This window comes from Pristis pectinata, chromosome 28 (genome assembly GCF_009764475.1).
Source record: "Pristis pectinata isolate sPriPec2 chromosome 28, sPriPec2.1.pri, whole genome shotgun sequence".
NCBI classification, from domain to species: Eukaryota; Metazoa; Chordata; class Chondrichthyes; order Rhinopristiformes; family Pristidae; genus Pristis; species Pristis pectinata.
Window position 1 is genome coordinate 3409434 of NC_067432.1, and position 20283 is coordinate 3429716.

Genomic DNA, 20283 nt, shown 5'->3' on the forward strand with positions numbered 1-20283 from the left:
TGTTGTCTCCCTCACCCATTCTCCAGGGCTTACTGTCACAGGAACTGCAGGAGCCTGTTCATCCCCTCTATCACCATCCAGGCTCTGATCTGTATCAGAGCAGGTACATATCCCTCAATGCCCTTGCCCGTCCATGGCACTTAATCTTGCATTCGTCTCAACCCTGCAGTCGTGTGGTGAAGGTACTTTGGGGAGGGAGCTCCAGGAGTTAGTCCCAGTGATGGCTACTTGGAGAAGCCAAACCAGCCACATAAATTCTTCATCCCGATCCCACTCTGACCGACCTCAGGATGGAACGATAACTTCAACACACTCAGGTAGCCAACCATTACTGGCCAGGCTTGGGAATGGTCATCAACCTGCAACATTGACCTGAAGTAGGGTTTCAACTCGAAACGTCGACAAAATTCTTTCCTCCCACAGATGCCGCTCAACCCACTGAGTTCTGCCAGCAGATTGTTTGTTGCTCCAGATTCCAGTGTCTGCAGTCTCGTGTCTGCGACGTTGACTGCTTTTCTTCATCCGTCTGTGTTTGCACCTCACATTTCCAGCTGTTTTCCTCTCTCTTACTCATGTCCTTCTATTTACATCTCCTCCAGGCAGATTAGTTGCAGTTAAGAAGTCTCCATCACCATCCTATCACAGACATCCCTGCTTCTCCTGACCCCCCACCTCCTCAGCAACTAAAACCTGCTTTTTTTCTAACACTTCCCAGTCCTGATGAAAGGCTTTCGACCTGAACATTGACTCTGCTTCTCCCTCCATAGATGCTGCCTGACAGGACACCGTTAGGGTGGAGTTAGTATCGACCTCTGAATGGCAGGAGAGGCTCAAGTGCCTGAATGACCTCAGATTGTCAGCACCAAAGTGAGACCGAACAAAAGGATTCCAGGGGACAAGGGTAGGGGCTGGAGAGGCTGGGGCTGTTCTCCTTGGAACAGAGGAGGTTGCATGGGGATCTGATAGAGGGATTTAAGACCATGAAAGGTATAGGCAGAGTAGAAAGACACTGTTCCCACTGGTGGAAGGTCAAGAACCACAGGTCAGAGAATGAAAATAAATAATGATAACATGAGGCAAAATGTTGTTACTCAGCTGGTTTGGATCTGGCATGCACTGCCGGGGGCAGCAGATTAATTCGTAGAGTTCAAAGGAAAGCTGAATCAAGTCTTTGCCGAGCTGTGGAGAGAGGCTGGGGTTGTGGTACCAGCTGGATTGCTCTTCCATAAAACCAGTATAATCACAATGGGCCAAATATCCTCCTTCTGTGCTGCAACCATTCTGTGATTCACCTTCTGAGTGAGACCTTAAAATGAGGCCCCATCTGCTCTCACAAGCAGACATAAAAGATCCCACAACAGTAGTTCAACAGCTGAGAGCCCTCCCCAGTGTCCTGGCCAATCAACATCACGGAACAGGTTTGCCCAGAACCAAATGCTGCGTTTAGCCTACATTTGTTCCATGGCTGGGAAGCTCAGAAATGCATGAAACACAAGACACTGTGCGTTTTTGACCAGCTTTACACGAGCAAAGCCTTCCCTTCCCTGTGGAGCGCACAGAGGGAATTAGGTTATAAGTGGGCATCAGGGTCATGGGAAACCAGCAAGTGTAGGGTCATGGTCAGATGGACAGTGGGAAGAGGGGTCTGGGCAAAATCAGCTGCCAGGGATCAATGGATGGGGAGGGTTGAAGGACAGATGAGCAAGAACACTGGTTGAAGAACACCAGCACAAGGCATTGTGAAACCTGCTTCAACACGCGTGGCTGTGTGTGTGAATTAACAGCCTAGAGGCGAGGGACATAGATAGGGTGAATGCACACAGTGTGACTCAGATCTGAGAGTGATACTTAACACTGTCACGACTGCGTAAGTTGTACATGACGTTGTTGAGGCTGCATTTGGAATACCGTGTTCAGTTTTGGTCACCCTGCTAAAGGAAAGATGCCATTAAGCTGGAAAGGGTGCTGAGGAGATTTACGAGGATGTTGCTGGGACTCGAGGGACTGAGTTATGGAGAGAGGTTGAACAAGTTGGGATTTTATTCATTGGAGAGTAGGATCTTATAGAGGTGTATAAAATCATGAGGGGCAGAGATAGGGTGAATGCACATAGTCTTTTTCCCAGGGTTGGGGAATCAAGAACTAGGGGATGTAGGTTTAAGGTGAGAGGGGAAAGATTTAACAGGAAGCTGAGGGGCAATGGGTGGTCAGTATGTGGAACGAGCTGCCGGAGGAAGTGGTTGAGGCAGGTACATTAACAACATTTAAAAGACACTTGGACAGGTGCATGGATAGGAGAGGTTGAGTGGGATATGGGCCAAACGTGGGTAAATAGGGTTTAGCTTAGATGGGAATCTTGGTCGGCATGGACCAGTTGGGCCGAAGGGCCTGTTTTCATGCTGTATGACTCTATAAGTGGTGTCCAGACAAACATTGTCCATTGTTGGATGTCACAACGTGACCTGGTTCCTTTGTCTGCCAGCCTATCACATTCACATTGTCGTCTGTGGGATTGTTCTTGACTTTACAAAGTGACTACGCCTCACAGATATTCTCTTTCTTTCTCTCTTTACCTTTTATCATTGTTTCCTTCTCTTTCTCTCATTCTGTTTCTCTTTTCCCTCCTTTCCTCTTACTCTCGCTTGCTTTTCCTCTCCTGCTCTCATTTCTTGGTCCACATGGAGAACTTGTCAGCGGGCCAACAAAAGAAAAGCCCAGGGATCAGACACTGATGAGCGGGACTGGGACCTGGTAATTGGACAGAGCTTTGTTTTCTCAGCTTACTGTAGCTGTGAGTAAATGTTTCCCTCCTTCGGCACACTGTCCAAGGGGATTCTCTAGCCTTGACCACTGGCAGCTGACATTCGTAAAGTTTGTGAAGAAACAAGCATTAAACATTGACATTTTCCACTGGGTTCAACTGACATCATGAACCTGACTCATGAAAGGAAGAAGAGATTCAATAATGTCGAAGGAGGAGGGCGGGGTTGAAGTTACCAGCTTGGATCATGTCCATTTCTAGAGGGTTGTTGCATCTCTCAACGGCATGTGTGTAACTGTGTGCAATTGAGACATGTGTCTCAATTGTGTGCAGTTTAGGTCACCCATTAAAGGAAGGATGAGGAGGCTTTCAAAAGGGCACAGTAGAGGTTTACAATGTTGCCTGGATTAGTGGGTATGAGCTATAAGGAGAGGTTGAACAAACTTGGGTTGTTTTTTCTGGAGTCACAGAGGCTGAGGGGAGACCTGATAGAAGTTTATAAAATTATGAGAGGCAGAGATAGGGTAGAGAGTCAGAATCTTTTTCCCAGGCTGGAAATATCAAGTACTAGAGGACATCCATTTAAGGTGAGAGGGGGAATGATTAGAGGAGACGTGCGGGGAAATTTTTTTTTGCACACAGACATTGCTAGGTGCCTCATTCTGCTTCTACCACTACCTCTGGAACAGGCTGCCACAGGTAGTGGTGTTAGCAGATACAATAGTGACACTTAAGGGGCTTTTAGATAGATACATGAATAACCAGGGAGTGGAGGGGTGCGGATCATGTACAGGCAGGAGAGATTTAGTTTAATTTGGCATCGTGTTCAGCACAGACATTGTGGGCTGAATGGCCTGTTCCTGTGCTGTACTGTTCTATGGAATAAAAATATAGTTTTTTTTTATCAATACATTGCTGGGCGCAAATTTCCTACCTTACAACAAAGTCTATACTTCGTGCCAATTGCTGTGGGATATTCAAAATGATTCCTGAAAGGTGCTATAGGAATGTAAGCCTTTTTCCCCCTTTCTCTCTCTGCTCTGTTCCCACACTCCTCCATTGGTTTCCCCACAGATGTTCATCATTGTGGCATCTTCCTATGCAAATTGGAAAGCAAACAGGATTTCCTCAATTCAACTGGATAATTCTCGATTACTCCAACTCCTGTATTCTTAGGAATATTAAATAAATACATAAAAGGAAAATGCTTGTGCTCCATGGTCTTCCTCTGGAGATGGTTCCAGCAGTCTCCAGGAGACCTTAGGTTCTGGGTCACCAGTGCAGGGTGGAGGGTGGGTGACCCTCGTAACCCATCTGAAGCAGTTAGGTTTGTGCTACCACCAATAAACTGCCACCTCCTTCAGTTCTTCCAAGCCAGTTCCACAACAAAAAGCAGAACACTGAGAACTTATGGAACAGGAGATAAAATTAATAACCATGGAAAATGAAAGCATTTGCTTACTATGGACAAATACATGGACATGGGCCCATCTGCATACTCTGGGAAGCATGAAAGATCCCACAAACATTACTTTGACAATGTGCGGGGGTGGGGGGGGGGGTGCAGTTCCTCTGGCGTTTGAGCTAAATACTTAACCCTCCACCTAACCTCACTAAGTGCAAAGGAGTTCAGCATTCTCACTTTGCTGAATGTGGGATCTTTCTGTGCAGCATTTTCCATGCTAGAACAGTGACCGTTCTTCAGAAACACATCATTAGCTACAAGGTGCTCTTTGATGTCCTGACATCATGAAAGGCGCTATAGGAATGCAGGCTGTCCTCTTTGTGTTAAAGCCTGCATCAGATACCATTTGATGGACTGAACTAGACTGCACGTCCGAGGCACAAGTTCCGACTCATCGATAAGCAGGCAGGAAATCTCAGGCTGTCTGAATTTCTGCCTTATGTAATATCTCTATCTTTTGGAGATTTCCTCCTGGGAGCTGTGCCACATCCCTCTGCAGGAAAAGGATGCTTCACAACAATAGGGAACTTGGCTGCAATGGCATCCCGTATGTAGCGGTAACAGCTTACAGGAAGAAACAACGCGTCAGTTAACTGGGGGCCTGAGCTCATGCTGCTTGCTGCTGGAACCCTCAACCATTCCATAGTTGCCTCTAACCTTGGCTCTTCCAGTGCGCTCCTGGCTCCCCTCCTCTCATTCTAATCTCCATAAAATTGAGCTCATTCAAAGTCTTCCTCCATCACCTTGTTCGTCCATCCCTCCTCTGCCCACTGACCACGACTGGCTCCCTTATGAGCAACACTTTGACTATGAAATTCTCATTCTTGTGGCTTGGTCTCATCCTTCCCCATCTCTATAACGTCCTCCAGCCCTACAACCCTCCAAGGTCTCTGCACTCCTCCAATTCTAGTCTTTGTGTCTTCCAAACATCACCTTGCTCGCAGCCTGGAAAGCATTCTGGCTGGTTGCATCATGGCCTGGTGTGGAAACTCCAATGCACAGGAACGCAAGAGGCTGCAGAGATTGCTAGATTCAGCCAGTTCCATCAGGGGTACAGTTCTCCCTACCGTCAAGGACATCTACAAGAGGCGATGTCTCAGGAAGGCGAGATCCATCATCAGGGAACCCCACCCCCCCCAACCCACCATCCGGGCCGTGCCCTCTTCTTGATGATCCTATCTGAAGACCTTCACCTCAAGGTTCAACAACAGCTTCTTCCCCACTGCCATCAGGTTCTTGAACAAACCCCAACACTGCCTCGGACTATATTTCCTTTCTCTCTCAACTTGCACTAATGTCATTATGTTTATTTGGTTTATTTTGTCATGTAAGTTATGCATAATTTATGTTAATTTAAGTTTATGTTAACTTATGTTTGTCACATGGTAATGTACTGTGATGCTACTGCAAAAAGCTAATGTTCATGGCATTTAGACCCCAGGTATGTATGCCTTTGACAATAAATTTGAACTTCAGCTGCCAGGGCCTCGAGCTTCACAGCTCCCTCCCTAAACCTCCCTGTCTCTTACTCCTCTCCTCCTTTAAGTTGTCCATTAAAACCAACCTCTGAATAATCTTCGGTCACCAGCCCTAACATCTCCTCCTGTGTCAAATTTTCAGTAAGATAATGCTCCTGTGCAGCACACTGGGACATCTTACCAGGGCAAAGGTGCTACATCAATGCACAAAGTTGTTGCTGGCAAAGCACAGAACAATCCATCACAACTGATGGACAATGGAAACTGAGAGATAATCAAGGAGCCCTGAAAATTTAGGGGTATGAGCATTTTCAGCAAGAGAATGAAATCTCTTGAGGACTGCAGCATAAGGGGATTTGAATTCAAGTAACTGATTGGATGTTGTCACCATGAATTTCCCCATTTTGCAATAAGGTCCTAACTGGATCTCTACTGTTCTTTAGTTAAGAGATTGTGCCTTACTTGTGACTCCAGACCCACCAACATAGTTGATTCTTGACTGCCTCTGGAATGGTCTTGCTAGCTAGTCAATGCAACAGCAAATAGGTTGCTGGCCTCTTCAGGAACTTCCATGTACCATGACCAAATTCAACTACTGTACACGTAACAACAGAAAGAAAGAAATGGGGAACAAACCACAAATAAAAGGCAAGACAGCATCTGCTTGTTCATTAAGAATTAGGTAAACTTCATTGGCCATTTGGCCCATCTGGTTCATGCCAACGTTCCTACTCCACAGAGCCCTTATGTAAAAATCATAGGAGCATACAACACAGAAACGCACCCCAACAACCCATCACATCAATGCCAACTGTAATGCCCAACTAATCTAATCCCATTTGCCCACATTAGCCCTGCATCTCTCTGTGTCTTTCCGACCCAAGTATCTACCCAAAGACCTTTTAAACTTTGTAACTGTATCTGCCTCCACCACCACCTCTGGCAGCTCATTCCAGATAACTACCACCTTACCCCTCAGATCTCCTTTAAATTTCTCCCCTCTCTCCTTATAACTGCCCCCTCTAATTCTAGGGTCCCCTGCTCTGGGAAAAAGACTCAAGTGTCTATCCTAATTATGCCCCTCGTAATTCTATAAACTTCTGTAAAGTGCCTCCTCAGCCACTGACAATCCAGTGAGAATAAACCCAGTCCATCCATCCCAGGCAACATCCTGATGAATCTCTTCTGCACTCTCTCTATTGCCACATGCTCCAGTGTGTGGTGACTGAAAGGCAGATAATTTTACAGTACATCCTCAAACTCTATTCTGCTTGGCAGTAATACAGTTAAGAAATAACACAGGATCTGGAAATCTATTCTGGGCGTAGTTCTGTCCATGGAAAATTGGAACAGCTGTCTCTTGGCTGAGCTCATTCCAGTTTAGGTCTTTGCACCTCCTGGAGAATATTGCTCAAGCATCAGAAACCAAACTGCAATTGAAGCACACACTGCTCCTCCCATGGACTTCTTCAAAATTTATATAATAGGATTTATATTTTACAGAGGAACCAATTTCACCCCATGGCCCCATAAAAATAGATATTTAAAACAATGCCTCTACTTTCTGAAGTCATCAAGTATCGCGTCCATGGGACAAAACTATTTCTAAAATTACTGAATGAAAGAAAAGTCTGAAGAATAATTACAGAGCTAGGCAGCATGTCTGCTGATAGATTATTGCAGTTTGTCAGATCAGAGATCTGAACTCAAGCCTTGTAAACGTATGAATTGGCTACTGGGGCTGGTTCTGTCTGCTGGAGAGCAGTATGCCTGCAGGAGGTTGGATATGAAGGGTGGTGATTTTCTCTGGATCTCTAAGAGTGAGCTGGATCAGCTCCCAACCAAGATTGCAGAGTAAAGAAGGCCAGCGTCTTTGAAGATAAAACTGGGTCTAGATGGTCCTGACTGGTTGCAATTGCCTCAGAATTGGATGTGAATTTTCCACTGTACTTTTCATCGGCTCAGTCCTGGGATGTTGACCCTGTTTCTTGTCTCTCCAGGCACTACCTGGAGTAGGTGGAGAGGCAGGTGTGTCGATGGTGATGGGAAGGTGGCTAGGGCATGGTGGGAATGGGGACAGACACTGTGCAGGTGTGAAGGGGAGGTGCTGTGGTATGGGGAGCACTATGTGCGGAAGGGAATGGAAGACACCTCTAGGCATGGTTTTCCGACAAATTATTTTTGAAGTGTAACTTTGTTGTAACGTACGAAAAACAGTGGTGAATTTCTGCACAGCATGATCCCACAAAGAACAAGGAACTAATTGACCTGGTAATCTGCACTAATCAGGTTGGTTGAGAGATAGATATTGATCATAGCATTGGAAAGAACTTCCCTGTTCCTTTATATTTACCTGAGAGAGTTTAATGCTTCACCTAAAAGACAACACCTCCAACGTTGGAACACTCTCTGAGTACCGCAGTCTGAGGCTCAGCTTACCTCCGCTCTGTTTAGAACACAAGAAAATAAAAAAACGAAAGCAGCAGGTTGCCATTCAGCCCATCCACCAGAGCAGACTATCTCACCGTTTAATCTTCTATTTATTCTGGTGACTGTATCTTGCTTCACACGGAGACCACCAGCTGGACTCAACGACGCACACTGCCGCCCTGTCCATCAGTGATGAATATATAAAATTCTTATTCTTGCGCTCAGATTCTACTACGGCTTTCTTTCTCGTGACTTCTGTCACCTGAAACCCGCAACTCTCCGAGAACCCTGGGTTCCTCCAGTTCTCGCCCCTCCCTCACTGCCGACTGCTGTGCTCCACCAACGGTGGCTGTGCCTTTGACAACATTAACACCACCAACAACTACACCAGTACTGTCATCACTAACAACAATAGCAAGCCAACTGTTCAAGAACCAAAAGGTCCCTTCAACCATTCAGTTCTTGAACCAACTAGCACAACCCTAATCACTACCTCAGAATAGCAACATGATGACCACTTTGCACTACAATGGACTTTGCTTTTTTTTGTTCTAATTGCGTTCTTTCTTCTAAAAATTGTGTATAATTTATGTTTAATTTATGTTTTTCTTGTGAATGCTGCTTATCTGATGCTCTGTGCCTGTGATGCTGCTGCAAGTAACTTTTTCATTGCACCTGTGCACACATGGACTTGTGCACATGGCAATGAACTCAACTTTGACTTTGTTGGAAACTCAATAATTCAGCTACAATAAATCTGGAAATCAAAAAGAAAACTGGTAACAGTAAAAGTGACCAAGAACTTGTTTGTTTCTTGTTAAAACTCAGTTGGTTTAGGGATGGAAATCTGTCACCCCTACCCAGTGTGGGCCTTTTGTCCAACTCCTGCCCCCACAGCCCATTCTGAACATTTTCTCATTTTACAAAATCAACTTTTAAAGTTCCTCTAAACTTTGCTCTGAATCTGCCTCCATTCTGCTGACCATCTCTCTCTAACCATCTTACCCTGACCCTTTCCCTCTGCCCTTCAACCTCATGAGACACTGATGTACAGGACAACTAGGGATAGCCAACAAACAGGGTAAGTATCTGCTCCGGTGCTGTGCCCAGACAATGGGATGAGCTGTACAATTTTCACACCAAGGTGTAGAAATCCAAAATATCTCCCCCAAATCATTTAGAGATGAGGTTCGCTTTGGAAAATCAAATGTAAAGGAAAAGTACACAGTTAATGGCAGGACTCTTAACAGTGCTGATGTGCAGATGGATCTTGGGGTCCAAGTCCATAGCTCTCTGAAAACGGCCACACAAGTTAATAGTGGTAAGGAAGGTGTATGGCAGGCTTGCCTTTGTTAGTTGAGTTCAAGAATTAGGAAGTCATGTTGCAGCTTTATAAAACTCTGGTTAGGCCACATCTGGAATATTGCATTCAGTTCTGGTCGCCCCCTGATAGGAAGGATGTGGAGACTTTGGAGGGGGTGCCGAAGAGGTTTACTAGGATGCTGCCTGGATTAGAACAACTAGGGTTGTTTTCCCCGGAGCAGTGGAAGCTGAGAGGAGACCTGATAGAAGTTTATAAAAATGAGGAGAGACATAGATAGAATAGACAGCAGGTAGCTTTTTCCCAAGGTCGAAATGTCTAATACTAGATGGCATGCAGTTAAGGTGAGGGGGGGGAAGTTCGAAGGAGATGTACAGCGCAAGGTTTTTTTACACAGAGAGTGGTGGGTGCCTGGAATGGGCTGCCAGGGGTGGCGGTGGACGCAGATATGATAGAGGCATTTAAGAGGATCTTAAGATAAGATAAGACAAGATTTCTTTATTAGTCACATGTACATCAAAACACACAGCGAAATGCATCTTTGCGTAGAGTGTTCTGGGGGCAGCCCACAAGTGTCGCCACACTTCCGGCGCCAACATAGCATGCCCACAACTTCCTAACCCGTACGTCTTTGGAATGTGGGAAGAAACCGGAGCACCCGGAGGAAACCCACGCAGACACGGGGAGAACGTACAAACTCCCTACAGACAGCGGCCGGAATTGAACCCAGGTCGCTGGCGCTGTAATAGTGTTATTCTTAGACAGGTGCATGAAAGGATACGGACCGTGTGCAGGCAGAAGGGATTGGTGTAAATAGGCATCATTAGTTTAATTAATTTGGCACAACACTGTGGGCCGAAAGGCCTGTTCCTGTGCTGCACTGTTCTGTGTTCTCCATGTTCTATGTTCAACTGAACATTTCTAACAGAGATTGATCAATCAGGCGAACTTGGGGCAAGGCAGGTTGATGTAGCTAACAGACAGGTCAGACATGATCTCATGAAGGACAGAACAGCCTCTATCTGTTCCTGTGTACAAACCTAATTGCAAGGAGATTGGCAGGTTCAAGGAAACCATACACCTGTTTTTACAGCAACTAATATTTTCATCAGTTCCCACTCACCAACCTTGGCTCAATCTTGTTAAATATGTTAGTTTTAGAGTAAAAGTTTATTTGGATCTCAAATGGAAGAATGCATTGAATAAAATAAAGGGGTAGAGTACTGACATGTAAGGAAAAGGGGAAAGAACACGCTGAGAGATAGAAAGGAGGTACAGTTTTTACAACCCAATGTGCAGGGGAGGGTCAGAGGCTCAGAGGATCGGGGCCAAAGAGAGGGTGAGAGAAGGTTAAGGGGAGATTTGACCGAGACGCCCAAATTTTGACAGCTTTTAGTGAAGTAAGAAAGTAAGAATTTTCACCTCCTCTCCCCTCTGGTTCTGTCTCCTCTGGCTGGTAGGTCAGTGACCAGAGGAGACTGAACCAGAGGGGAGAGGAGGTGAAAATCATCAGGCAGTGAGCTGTTCCGGTCTGGGATATGTTGCCTGATGGGACTGTGGAATCAGGTTCAACGAGAACTGTCGAAAGGGAACTGGATAAATATGGGATATGTGCAGTGGAGGAACAGTGCAGTGGGCCCAGCATGCTGACTTACAGAGCCAACAGACAGCTGATAGGATGAATATCCTCTAGGACTCAAACATTGTGTCATAACCGTGCCGATGAGCTGCTCAGTGCATTCAGCAGGTCAACATGGACATCTGTCCCGAGCAGCCTGTGAGAAAGTGCATCTTCAGTGCTGTTGGAATAACCATTCCCAAGCCAGAGTGCAACAGGGGCCAGGGAACCGCGTGCTTCCCGTCAGCTGCAGCCTCCGAATGTAAACGGAACAAACAGCAGCAGACAGCAGCCACTTACCGGACACACCACACACTCGGTTCTCACTGGGGCTCATCTTCCTCAACCTGCCCACAAGTTCCTCCAACCGCTGGGGGTCCTGAGATCCCTCTGCTTCCGGGGCATGCCGTTTGTAAATGACGTGGGGTTGTACTGCAGCTTCCTCCCAGGGCTGCCCTTCCAATGGTTCAATGAAGTAATCCTGTTCCGACAGTCTGAACACACCTTTCTGGAGAGACAGTTGAAGAGCCTCAGGTAACATCATTTCTTTGTACAGCACACCCTCTCACAGATCTAGGCAATGTAACAAGGGTACTTGAAACACAGTGACCACGTCAACAATTGCACAGAAAGATTCCACAACCAACAAAGTCATTGTATGTGTCTTTGGCGTTGGTTGAGAACAGTTGATGAAAACAGTGAAGATTCCAGCATTCTTCTAGTAAAGCAAAGGCTCTGACATCACCAAAATAATTTAATGTATCAGATAAAATACAACATCTCTTTCAATGCACTGTTCCCTCAGAGCTGAGCTGAGTGCACTTACTGAGAGTGGCTTAAGTCTGGTTTCCTCCTGATACCCAGACCCAGGGGACTGTGCACAAAAGAAAAAGAACCTTGTACTGATGTAGCCCAGTGTTTCACCAATATCAGAACCCAGTGATATTTGCAGCCAACACAGTAATTTATCTTGAAGACAATTCGAGTCTAGAGATAACGACAAGACAAAGAAACCCTTCATTCATTTCTCAGAGGCGAAAGGAGAAAAGACATTTGGCCTTCATAGAACATGGACACATAGAAAACCTACAGCACAGTTCAGGCCCTTCGGCCCACAAAGCTGTGCCGAACATGTCCCTACCTTAGAAATTACTAGGCTTACCCATAGCCCTCTATTTTTCTCAGCTCCCTGTACCCATCCAAAAGTCTCTTAAAAGACCCTATCGTATCCGCCTCCACCACCGTTGGCGGCAGCCCATTCCACACACTCACCACCCCCTGAGTAAAAAACTTAGCCCTGACATCTCCTCTATACCTACTCCCCAGCGTCTTAAACCTGTGTCCTCTTGTGGCCACCATTTCAGCCCTGGGGAAAAGCCTCTGCAATGGAGGCGATCGCTCCATTGATAAGACTGAATTGATACCCTCTGAAAACTTTCCCACCAGCTTCCCTTATCCCTCAATTCCTTCAGTGCCCAAGAACTCATCAATCTTAGCCCTGAATAAATATCACCAGTAGAGAATTCTAGAGGTTGGGAATGAAGAAATTTCTCCTCATCTCATCCCAGGTAGCGAATTCCTGTTCCTGAAATCCCTGTCTCCCGAATCCAGATTCTCCAGCAGAGGAATGAACTTCAACCAACTACCTTCAGAATCTTTAATGTTTCAGTGAGATAACTTCTCCAGAGAGAACAGGACTGTCTTATTCAGCCTCTCTCATTGGGCAATATCTCATCATTCAACAACCGGTCTTAAGCTGCATGTTGTCCAAGAAAAGTACATTGTTTCCTTGGCATGAAACTAAGCTTCACATAATGTTCTGAGTCTGGCCTGAAGCTTCAGTACAACTTCCTTTTTTTAACCCCTTACAATTAAAACAAATGGACCAGTCGCCTTCCAAAATGCATGTTAACTTTCACCACCTACAGAACCACCTCTGTTCAACACTTCTCAACGTTCCTCAGCATTTACATAAATAATCAATTCTTCAGCTTTTCCTACTTAAATGAATTAAGCATCAGTCACCTTCTCACCCACTCTGTTATATACCTTCCACTGGATCTCTTCTCACAGCTCACCTTCTCACCTTCTCACCAGCAGCAAACTTGGATACGCACCATCCTTTCATTTAAGAGAGAGACCCAAGAGACTGCCGATGCTGGAATCTGGAGCAACACAGAAGGTGTTGGAGGAACTCAGCGGGTCAGGCAGCACCTGTGGACGGAAACTGACAGTCGACGTTTCAGGTCAAGACCAGATGAAGGGTCTTGACTCAAAACTTCAACTGCACATTTTGATCTTTTCACTTAAGTCATTAATGTTGATTGCAAATATTCCTGGTCCTGACAGCAGTCTGCTAACTCTCTGTTTCACCAGTCCTCCATTCACACCAGTACGTTGTTAGTCTAACCTCATGAACCCTTTTTATTGATAATAGCCTTTTGTGAGGCACTTTATGATTCAATCCTGGTTCAATCTATCCAATAGTTCATGCTACCCCCTGCTAGTTACATACCCAAAACAAACCACAGGACGTGTCAAATACAATTTCCCTTTCATAAAACTATTTTGAACTCTGCCTTATCATATTATGATTTTCTGAGTTCCCTCTTACCACTTCCTTCCTTACTAATGGATTCCATATTTTCCTAATGATCAATGCTAGACTAACTTCCCTGCAATTCCTTATTTTCCCTCTTCTTTCTTGAAATGGTCCGAGACTCCAGTAGATTTTGGAGGACCACTATTGCTAAAGCACCCACAATTCTTGCAGGTGTCTCTGTTGGAACCTCTGGATGCAGGTCATTGGGTCCAAGGGTAATAGTATTGGTTTACCATTGTCATGTGTACCAATATACAGTGAAACGCTTTTGTCTGCGTGTCATCCAGACAGATCATTCCATGCATAAGTACATCGAGGTAGTAAAAAGAAACAGAATGCAGAATATAGTGTTACATTTGCAGAGAATGTGCAGTGCAGGTAGACAAATAAAGTGCAAGAACCAAGACGAGGTAGATTGGGAAATCAGAGTTCAAGAGCGGCGTATGAGAAGTTCATTCAAGAGTCTGATATCAGTGGGATAGAAGCTGTCCTTGAGCCTGGTGGTGCATATCGTCAAGCTTTTGTATCTCCTGCCCAATGGGGGAGGGGAGAAGAGAGAATAACTGGAATGGGGGCAGGGGCCTTGATTACATTGGCTTTATTGGTCACATGTACATCAAAACACACAGTGAAATACATCTTTTGTGTCGAGTGTTCTGGAGGCAGCCCGTAAGCGCCACGCTTCCGGCGCCAACATAGCGTGCCCACAACTTCCTAACCCGTACGTCTTTGGAATGTGGGAGGAAACCGGAGCACCCGGAGGAAACCCACGCAGACACGGGGAGAACGTACAAACTCCTCACATACAGCGACTGGAATTGAACCCGGGTCGCTGGCGCTGTAATAGCGTTACGCTAACCGCTACACTACCGTGCCGCCTCGGGGGTACATGTTCTCAAGCTTTTCTATCTTCTGTCCAACAGGAGAGGGGAGAGGAGGGAATAACCGGAATGGGAGGGGTCCTTGATTACATTGGCTGCTGGACTCTTCTGCTTTGGATCCCATTAATTTCACCAGTACTTTATCAATATTGAAGTTCCTCACTCTCATTAGACCCATCAAATATATTATTTGTCTTCCACTGTGGAACCGGTTGCAAAATATCTCCAGCTATTATGATATTTTCCATTATAATTTTTCATGTCTCTGCCTCCAAGCCACCCACATTCATGTTGCCAGCATCATATACTCAAAGATGTTATCAAGCAATCTCTCAGTTTTAAAATCCCCATGTTTGTTCTCATTTTCCTCTGTGCCTTCACTCCAAATCTCTGCAACCTCCTCCTGCCCCTCTTGAGATCTCTGTGGTCCTCCAATTCTCTCCCTTGTGCATATTACATGTTCATCCCTCACCACTGGCAGCTGCAGCTTCCATTGTTTAGATCCTAAACTCTGGAATTCCCTCATTAGTCACTCTTCCTCACTTCCCCTTTAAGAACTTCCTTGAAACCAACTCAATGACCAAGCTTTCCCTGACAAACTCATCTCTCTTCGTTGTGGAGGTTTAATTTTGGATTTCTTATTGGTGAGATACAAAACCAAACAGAGTTCAAATCAGTCTTTAGCAGCCCCTTTTGCCAGCTGGAAGGAATTTATGTTACCAGGCTCATCTTCCCACCTTGGGGCAAGGCAGTGACACTTGCTGCTCCGGAATTCCTGGGATATGTGCCCAATTGTTGACACTGGGGGATTTAGACAAAGCACCAGATGGATATTGAGAAGTGAATGTTTACAATTTAGTCTTCGACTCGAGGTGGTTTTAACAAGTATTTAATGCAGAAGAATTGGGATGCAGTTGTTCTGAGGCATCTTGGATAAATGGCAAAGCATTCAGCTTTGGAAGTATTTCTTGCAAGGGAAATCACCCTTTCCAACAGACCTTTCCAAACAATGCATTAGCCAAGTTCATAAATTAAGATAACACATTATCTTGAACATAGAACCGTATATCCATGATATCTGTGCAGATCATGATGCCAAAATAAACTAAGATCTTTTCTGCCTGCACATGATCCATGGATACTCATGTGCCTATCTAAATGCCTCTTGAACAGCACTATCATATCTGGTTCCACCACCCCTGGCAGCCCGTTCCAGGCACCCACCACTCTCTATGTAAAAAAACTTGTCCCGCACATCTCCTTTAAACTTTCTGCCTCTCACCTACCAGCTATGCCCTCAAGTATTCAACATTTCTGCTGTGGGAAAAAGATTCTGGCTGTCTAGCCTATCTATGCCCCTCATAGTTTTATAAACTTCTATCAGGTCTCCCCTCAGCCTCTGACACTCCAGAGAAAACAATCCACTTTGTCCAACCTCTTGCAGCACGGTAGTGTAGCGGTTAGCGTAATGCTATTACAGCGCCAGCGACCCGGGTACAATTCCCGCCGCTGTCTGTAAGGAGTTTGTACGTTCTCCCTGTGTCTGCGTGGGTTTCCTCCGGGTGCTCCGGTTTCCTCCCACATTCCAAAGACGTACAGGTTAGGAAGTTGTGGGTGTGCTACGTTGGTGCAGGAAGCGTGGCAACACTTGCGGGCTGTCCCAAGAACATTCTACACAAAAGATACATTTCACTCTGTTTCGATTTACATGTGACTAATAAAGATATCTAATCTTATTTTCCCTATTCTGGTTTATAATCCTCATTCACACCTTCACAGTTCTGCCTCTCATCTAAATGTTTCTACTCTTTGCCAACCAGCTCTCCCCCTGAACAGTCAATTTAATTCAAAACTCTCCGCTGCTTCCTAAATTGCATTAAGTTCAGTTCAATCAATATAACTAAAACAGATTATCTGTTGAGGTCAAAATTGTCAATACTACGTAACAATTGTCACTGGTACCGTGAATCAAGTCAGATCGAATTACTGCTTGTTGCTTTCACAGGGAGGAGGGCAGGTGTCAGCTTGATGTAAACACAAGGCCAGTGTTGTTGGCTCTGAGGACACATTTTACTGAGCTGGAGTCAGTTCAACAATGTTCTGAGAGTTCTGTTGGAGCCATAATTGGTTCACTGAATGCAGCCTGTGGCAGAAACAGCCAGCAGTAAGTTTTGTACATGTTAAAACAAAGTTGGGTAGATAATCTTCGTTCCTCAACACGAGTGAAATGAAGAAATCAGAAACTGTTTCAACCATAAATGATAAAATGAAACAAAACACAGCCACAAGCTTCAAGCTAAAAATAGTAACAAATGTCGATCTGTCAGCATCATAATATGCTGCCTAATTCCACACAGAATCTTGAAGCTAGAACTTGCTCACACCACAATTTCCAATAAACTTTATATCCAATTAAGTACTTTTGAAATGTCGTCAGTGCTGTAATGTAGGATGCACAGCATGATCCCACAAATAACATTCTCTTTTTTAAGTGCTGTAGGTTAAGAAGTAAATATTGTAATTACAGTGGAGAACTCTAGTGTCTTCTTCAGAAAAACATAAGCACAGATACCTGCCAACATTGTGAAATGTTTAGAGTCATACACCACAGAATCAGGCCCTTTGGCCCCACCAGTTCATGTCGACCAAGATTCCCATCTAAGCTAGTCCCATTTGCCCGTGTTTGGCCCCATATTCCTCTCAACCTTTCCTATCTGTTTACCCGTCCAAGTGCCTTTTAAATGTTGCTAATGTACCTGCCTCAACCACCTCCTCTGGCAGCTCGTTCCATATACTGACCACCCTCTGGGTGAAAAAGTTGCCCCTCCGGTTCCTATTAAATCCCCCCCCCCACCTTAAACCTATGCCCTCATGTACAATACAAATTCCTATGTAAACATCACACTGTAATCCCACCATCCCACCAGACTATCTCCCCTCTACTCTTTCAGTCTAGATGAAGGGTTTCAACCTGAAACGTCGACTGTACATCTCCCTCCACAGACACTGCCCGACCCGCTGAGTTCCTCCAGCACTTTGTTTTTTCCACTCCCCACCTCCTTCAATATTTCTAAAGTCTGTTCAAAGAAAGTGAAGCGAACTTGTAAGTGCTTTAAATGCCTCCGTTTTCCCCTAACTTTTGCTTTCAACATTTCAAGTAATTAAACTTTAAAAGGATCAAAACCAGAAATGTGTAATTTTCTGAATTGAAAAAAAGGAGCAAGTATTTCTAATGCCAGAAGTGGGGGTTAATTTGACTCCCATAAAAAGGGGTGAGGAAACTGCTTTTAACACAGTGGCGATCTGGATGAGCTGCCTGAAAGATATGTGGAAGCAGATTCAACCAGAGCTTTCCAAAGGGGTTTGGATAAAATGGGGGAGAGAAGGAGACAGGAACTAATTGACAGCTTTGCCAAAGTGGTATGATTACCTGAAAAGCCCCGTTCTGTACCGTATCAGTGTTGGATTCTTAGAACCAGCCTTTCCTGGTCGTTATGACCACCCAGATATCGTGAATCTATCTATTTCATTGGCAATCCTACTGTGCTTTAGCAGCATTTTTCATTTATTGATGTCTCACCTATATTTAGTGCATGCGACGTGAATTTGTGCCTACAGTCCATCATCTGAAAGAAATAGCCCTTACTTGAAAGTTCAATATAAACCTCTGCTAACACTGAGCTATTTTTTGTGACTTTCTTTTCAGCAATGATGTTGGCTTCTGCTCAAAATAAGTTATAATTAAAATTAAGCTATTTCTATACTGAGGATCTGCATTTCAAATCCATGAAAGCACTTTCATTTTTTAAGTGAAACACCCGAGTTCCTCGTTGAATCATGTTACTGTTTGCAATAAATTTAGCAGTTAAGTGCAGGAAATGAGAAGCAACTCAAGGTTGTGCTGTGTTTATTTGCGGGTGTAATTATCTAAATTGTACTTAACACTTTGTGTGCCAAAGATGCACCGAGTTCCAGTGTCTTAATATGGTTTTGGAAATTCAATCTGTGATGTTAAATTAAGTGGAGTTTCCTACGCTTCACTATCTCCCTTCTCGTGATCTCGACAGACACATTTATTAAATAGACTGACACTTGCCGACATAATAATTTTATGACATCATTGTAAGTTAATGTATTGCTGTGACATTAACAAATCCCCTTAGAAAAGATAGTCTTGCTTTCCTGGAGCACCCTTCATGACCTCAAGGCTTCCCAAAGCACTTTGGTGCCAATTAAGGCTTTCTGGAATGTTGTCACTGTTGTAATGTCGGAAACACACTTCACTGATGCAGCTCATTGCTGCTTCCTTTTCTCTCCCTCCTACTTCAAGCTGCTGGTTCAGTCTGCTATACCGGTACGGTCCAAATGGCAACTCTTCAGCTATGAGTTCACAGTGAACCAGCTAAGGCACCATAGAAGTCTGTGTCCTTGTTCCAGGTCTATATGCACATATACTCTTACACACATCTGTACATGCACGTACACTCATTAACACACACGTACACACACAATCCTATTCACACGTGTTGTGCATGTACTCATGCATTAGCATGTACACTTTTTCAAGAACACACATACACCTGCAAGTTCTGTCGCAAACTCACAAATTCTCCACACACACTCACACACACACACACACACACACACACACACACACACTCACGCACGCACGCACGCACACACACACACACACTCACACTCACACACACACACACACACACACACACACACACACACACACACACACACACACACACACACACACACACACACACACACACCTGCTACCTCGCTGCACCAGAGACCCAGGTTCAATCCTGATTTCAAGTGCTGCCTCTCTGGAGTCTGCAAGTTCTCCCTGTGACTGCGTGGGTTTCCCCCGGGTGCTCCGGTTTCCTCCAACATCCCAAAGACATGCAGGTAGGTTAATTGGCTGCTGTACATTGCACCCAGTGTGCAGGTGAGTGGTGGAAGCTGTGGGGAGCTGACGATAATGTAGGGAGAATAAAAAAATGGGATTAATGTGGGATTGATGTAAATAGGTGGTTGATGGTCGGCAGAGACTCAAGGGGTTGAAGGGCCTGTTTCCACACCGGGGGATCTCTCTGTGACTCAATCACACACACAAACACCCCCCCCCCCTAATATGGGTAGATAAGAGAGCATGGATGTCTTTCATCTTCAGTGTTCACTTTGTGATCTCACTAAAAAGTTAGATAACATTGTGTTCACTCTGGAAATCTAGGAGCAAATTCTGTATGCCAAAGGAATCACACAGAACTGTTGTACAAGTCATGATTTAACTTTCTGGCTTCCTATAGAGCTACTGTAAAAACTAAAATTGGAATTAGCTATCTCAGTTATCGGTACATACTGACAAATTGCTAAATCAAAATTACAACATTTGCCAGGATTGAAAACTGAAGCAATTTATTATGAAAGAATAATACGGCAGTAAGGAAACATTATTGCAATTGTATAAGCCTTGGGAAGACTGCACACCTGAACTACTGTGTACAATTTTAGTCTCCTTCCAGAGAAAGGATACACTTGCCACAGAGCCATGAAGATTCACTAACCTAGTTCCAGAGATGGTTGGTTTGCTGTGTGAGGAGAGATTGAGTACATTGGGACTGTGTTCTCTTATTTAGAAGAATGAGAGAACATCTCAATGAAACATAAGAAGGGCTGACGGGTTGGATGCTGGGAGGGTATTTCCCCTGACTG

The 20283-nt window shown here is 44.8% G+C and overlaps 1 protein-coding gene across 1 annotated transcript in view; it reads right to left on the minus strand.

Moving 5' to 3' along the window:
* LOC127584088 (A disintegrin and metalloproteinase with thrombospondin motifs 7-like) overlaps window positions 1–20283 on the minus strand; it is a 169218-nt gene that overhangs the window by 139695 nt on the left and 9240 nt on the right. The window contains exon 3 of the mRNA XM_052040647.1: window positions 11374–11581. Within this exon, the coding sequence (XP_051896607.1) occupies window positions 11374–11581 (208 nt within the window). The remainder of the gene's footprint in view (window positions 1–11373; window positions 11582–20283) is intronic.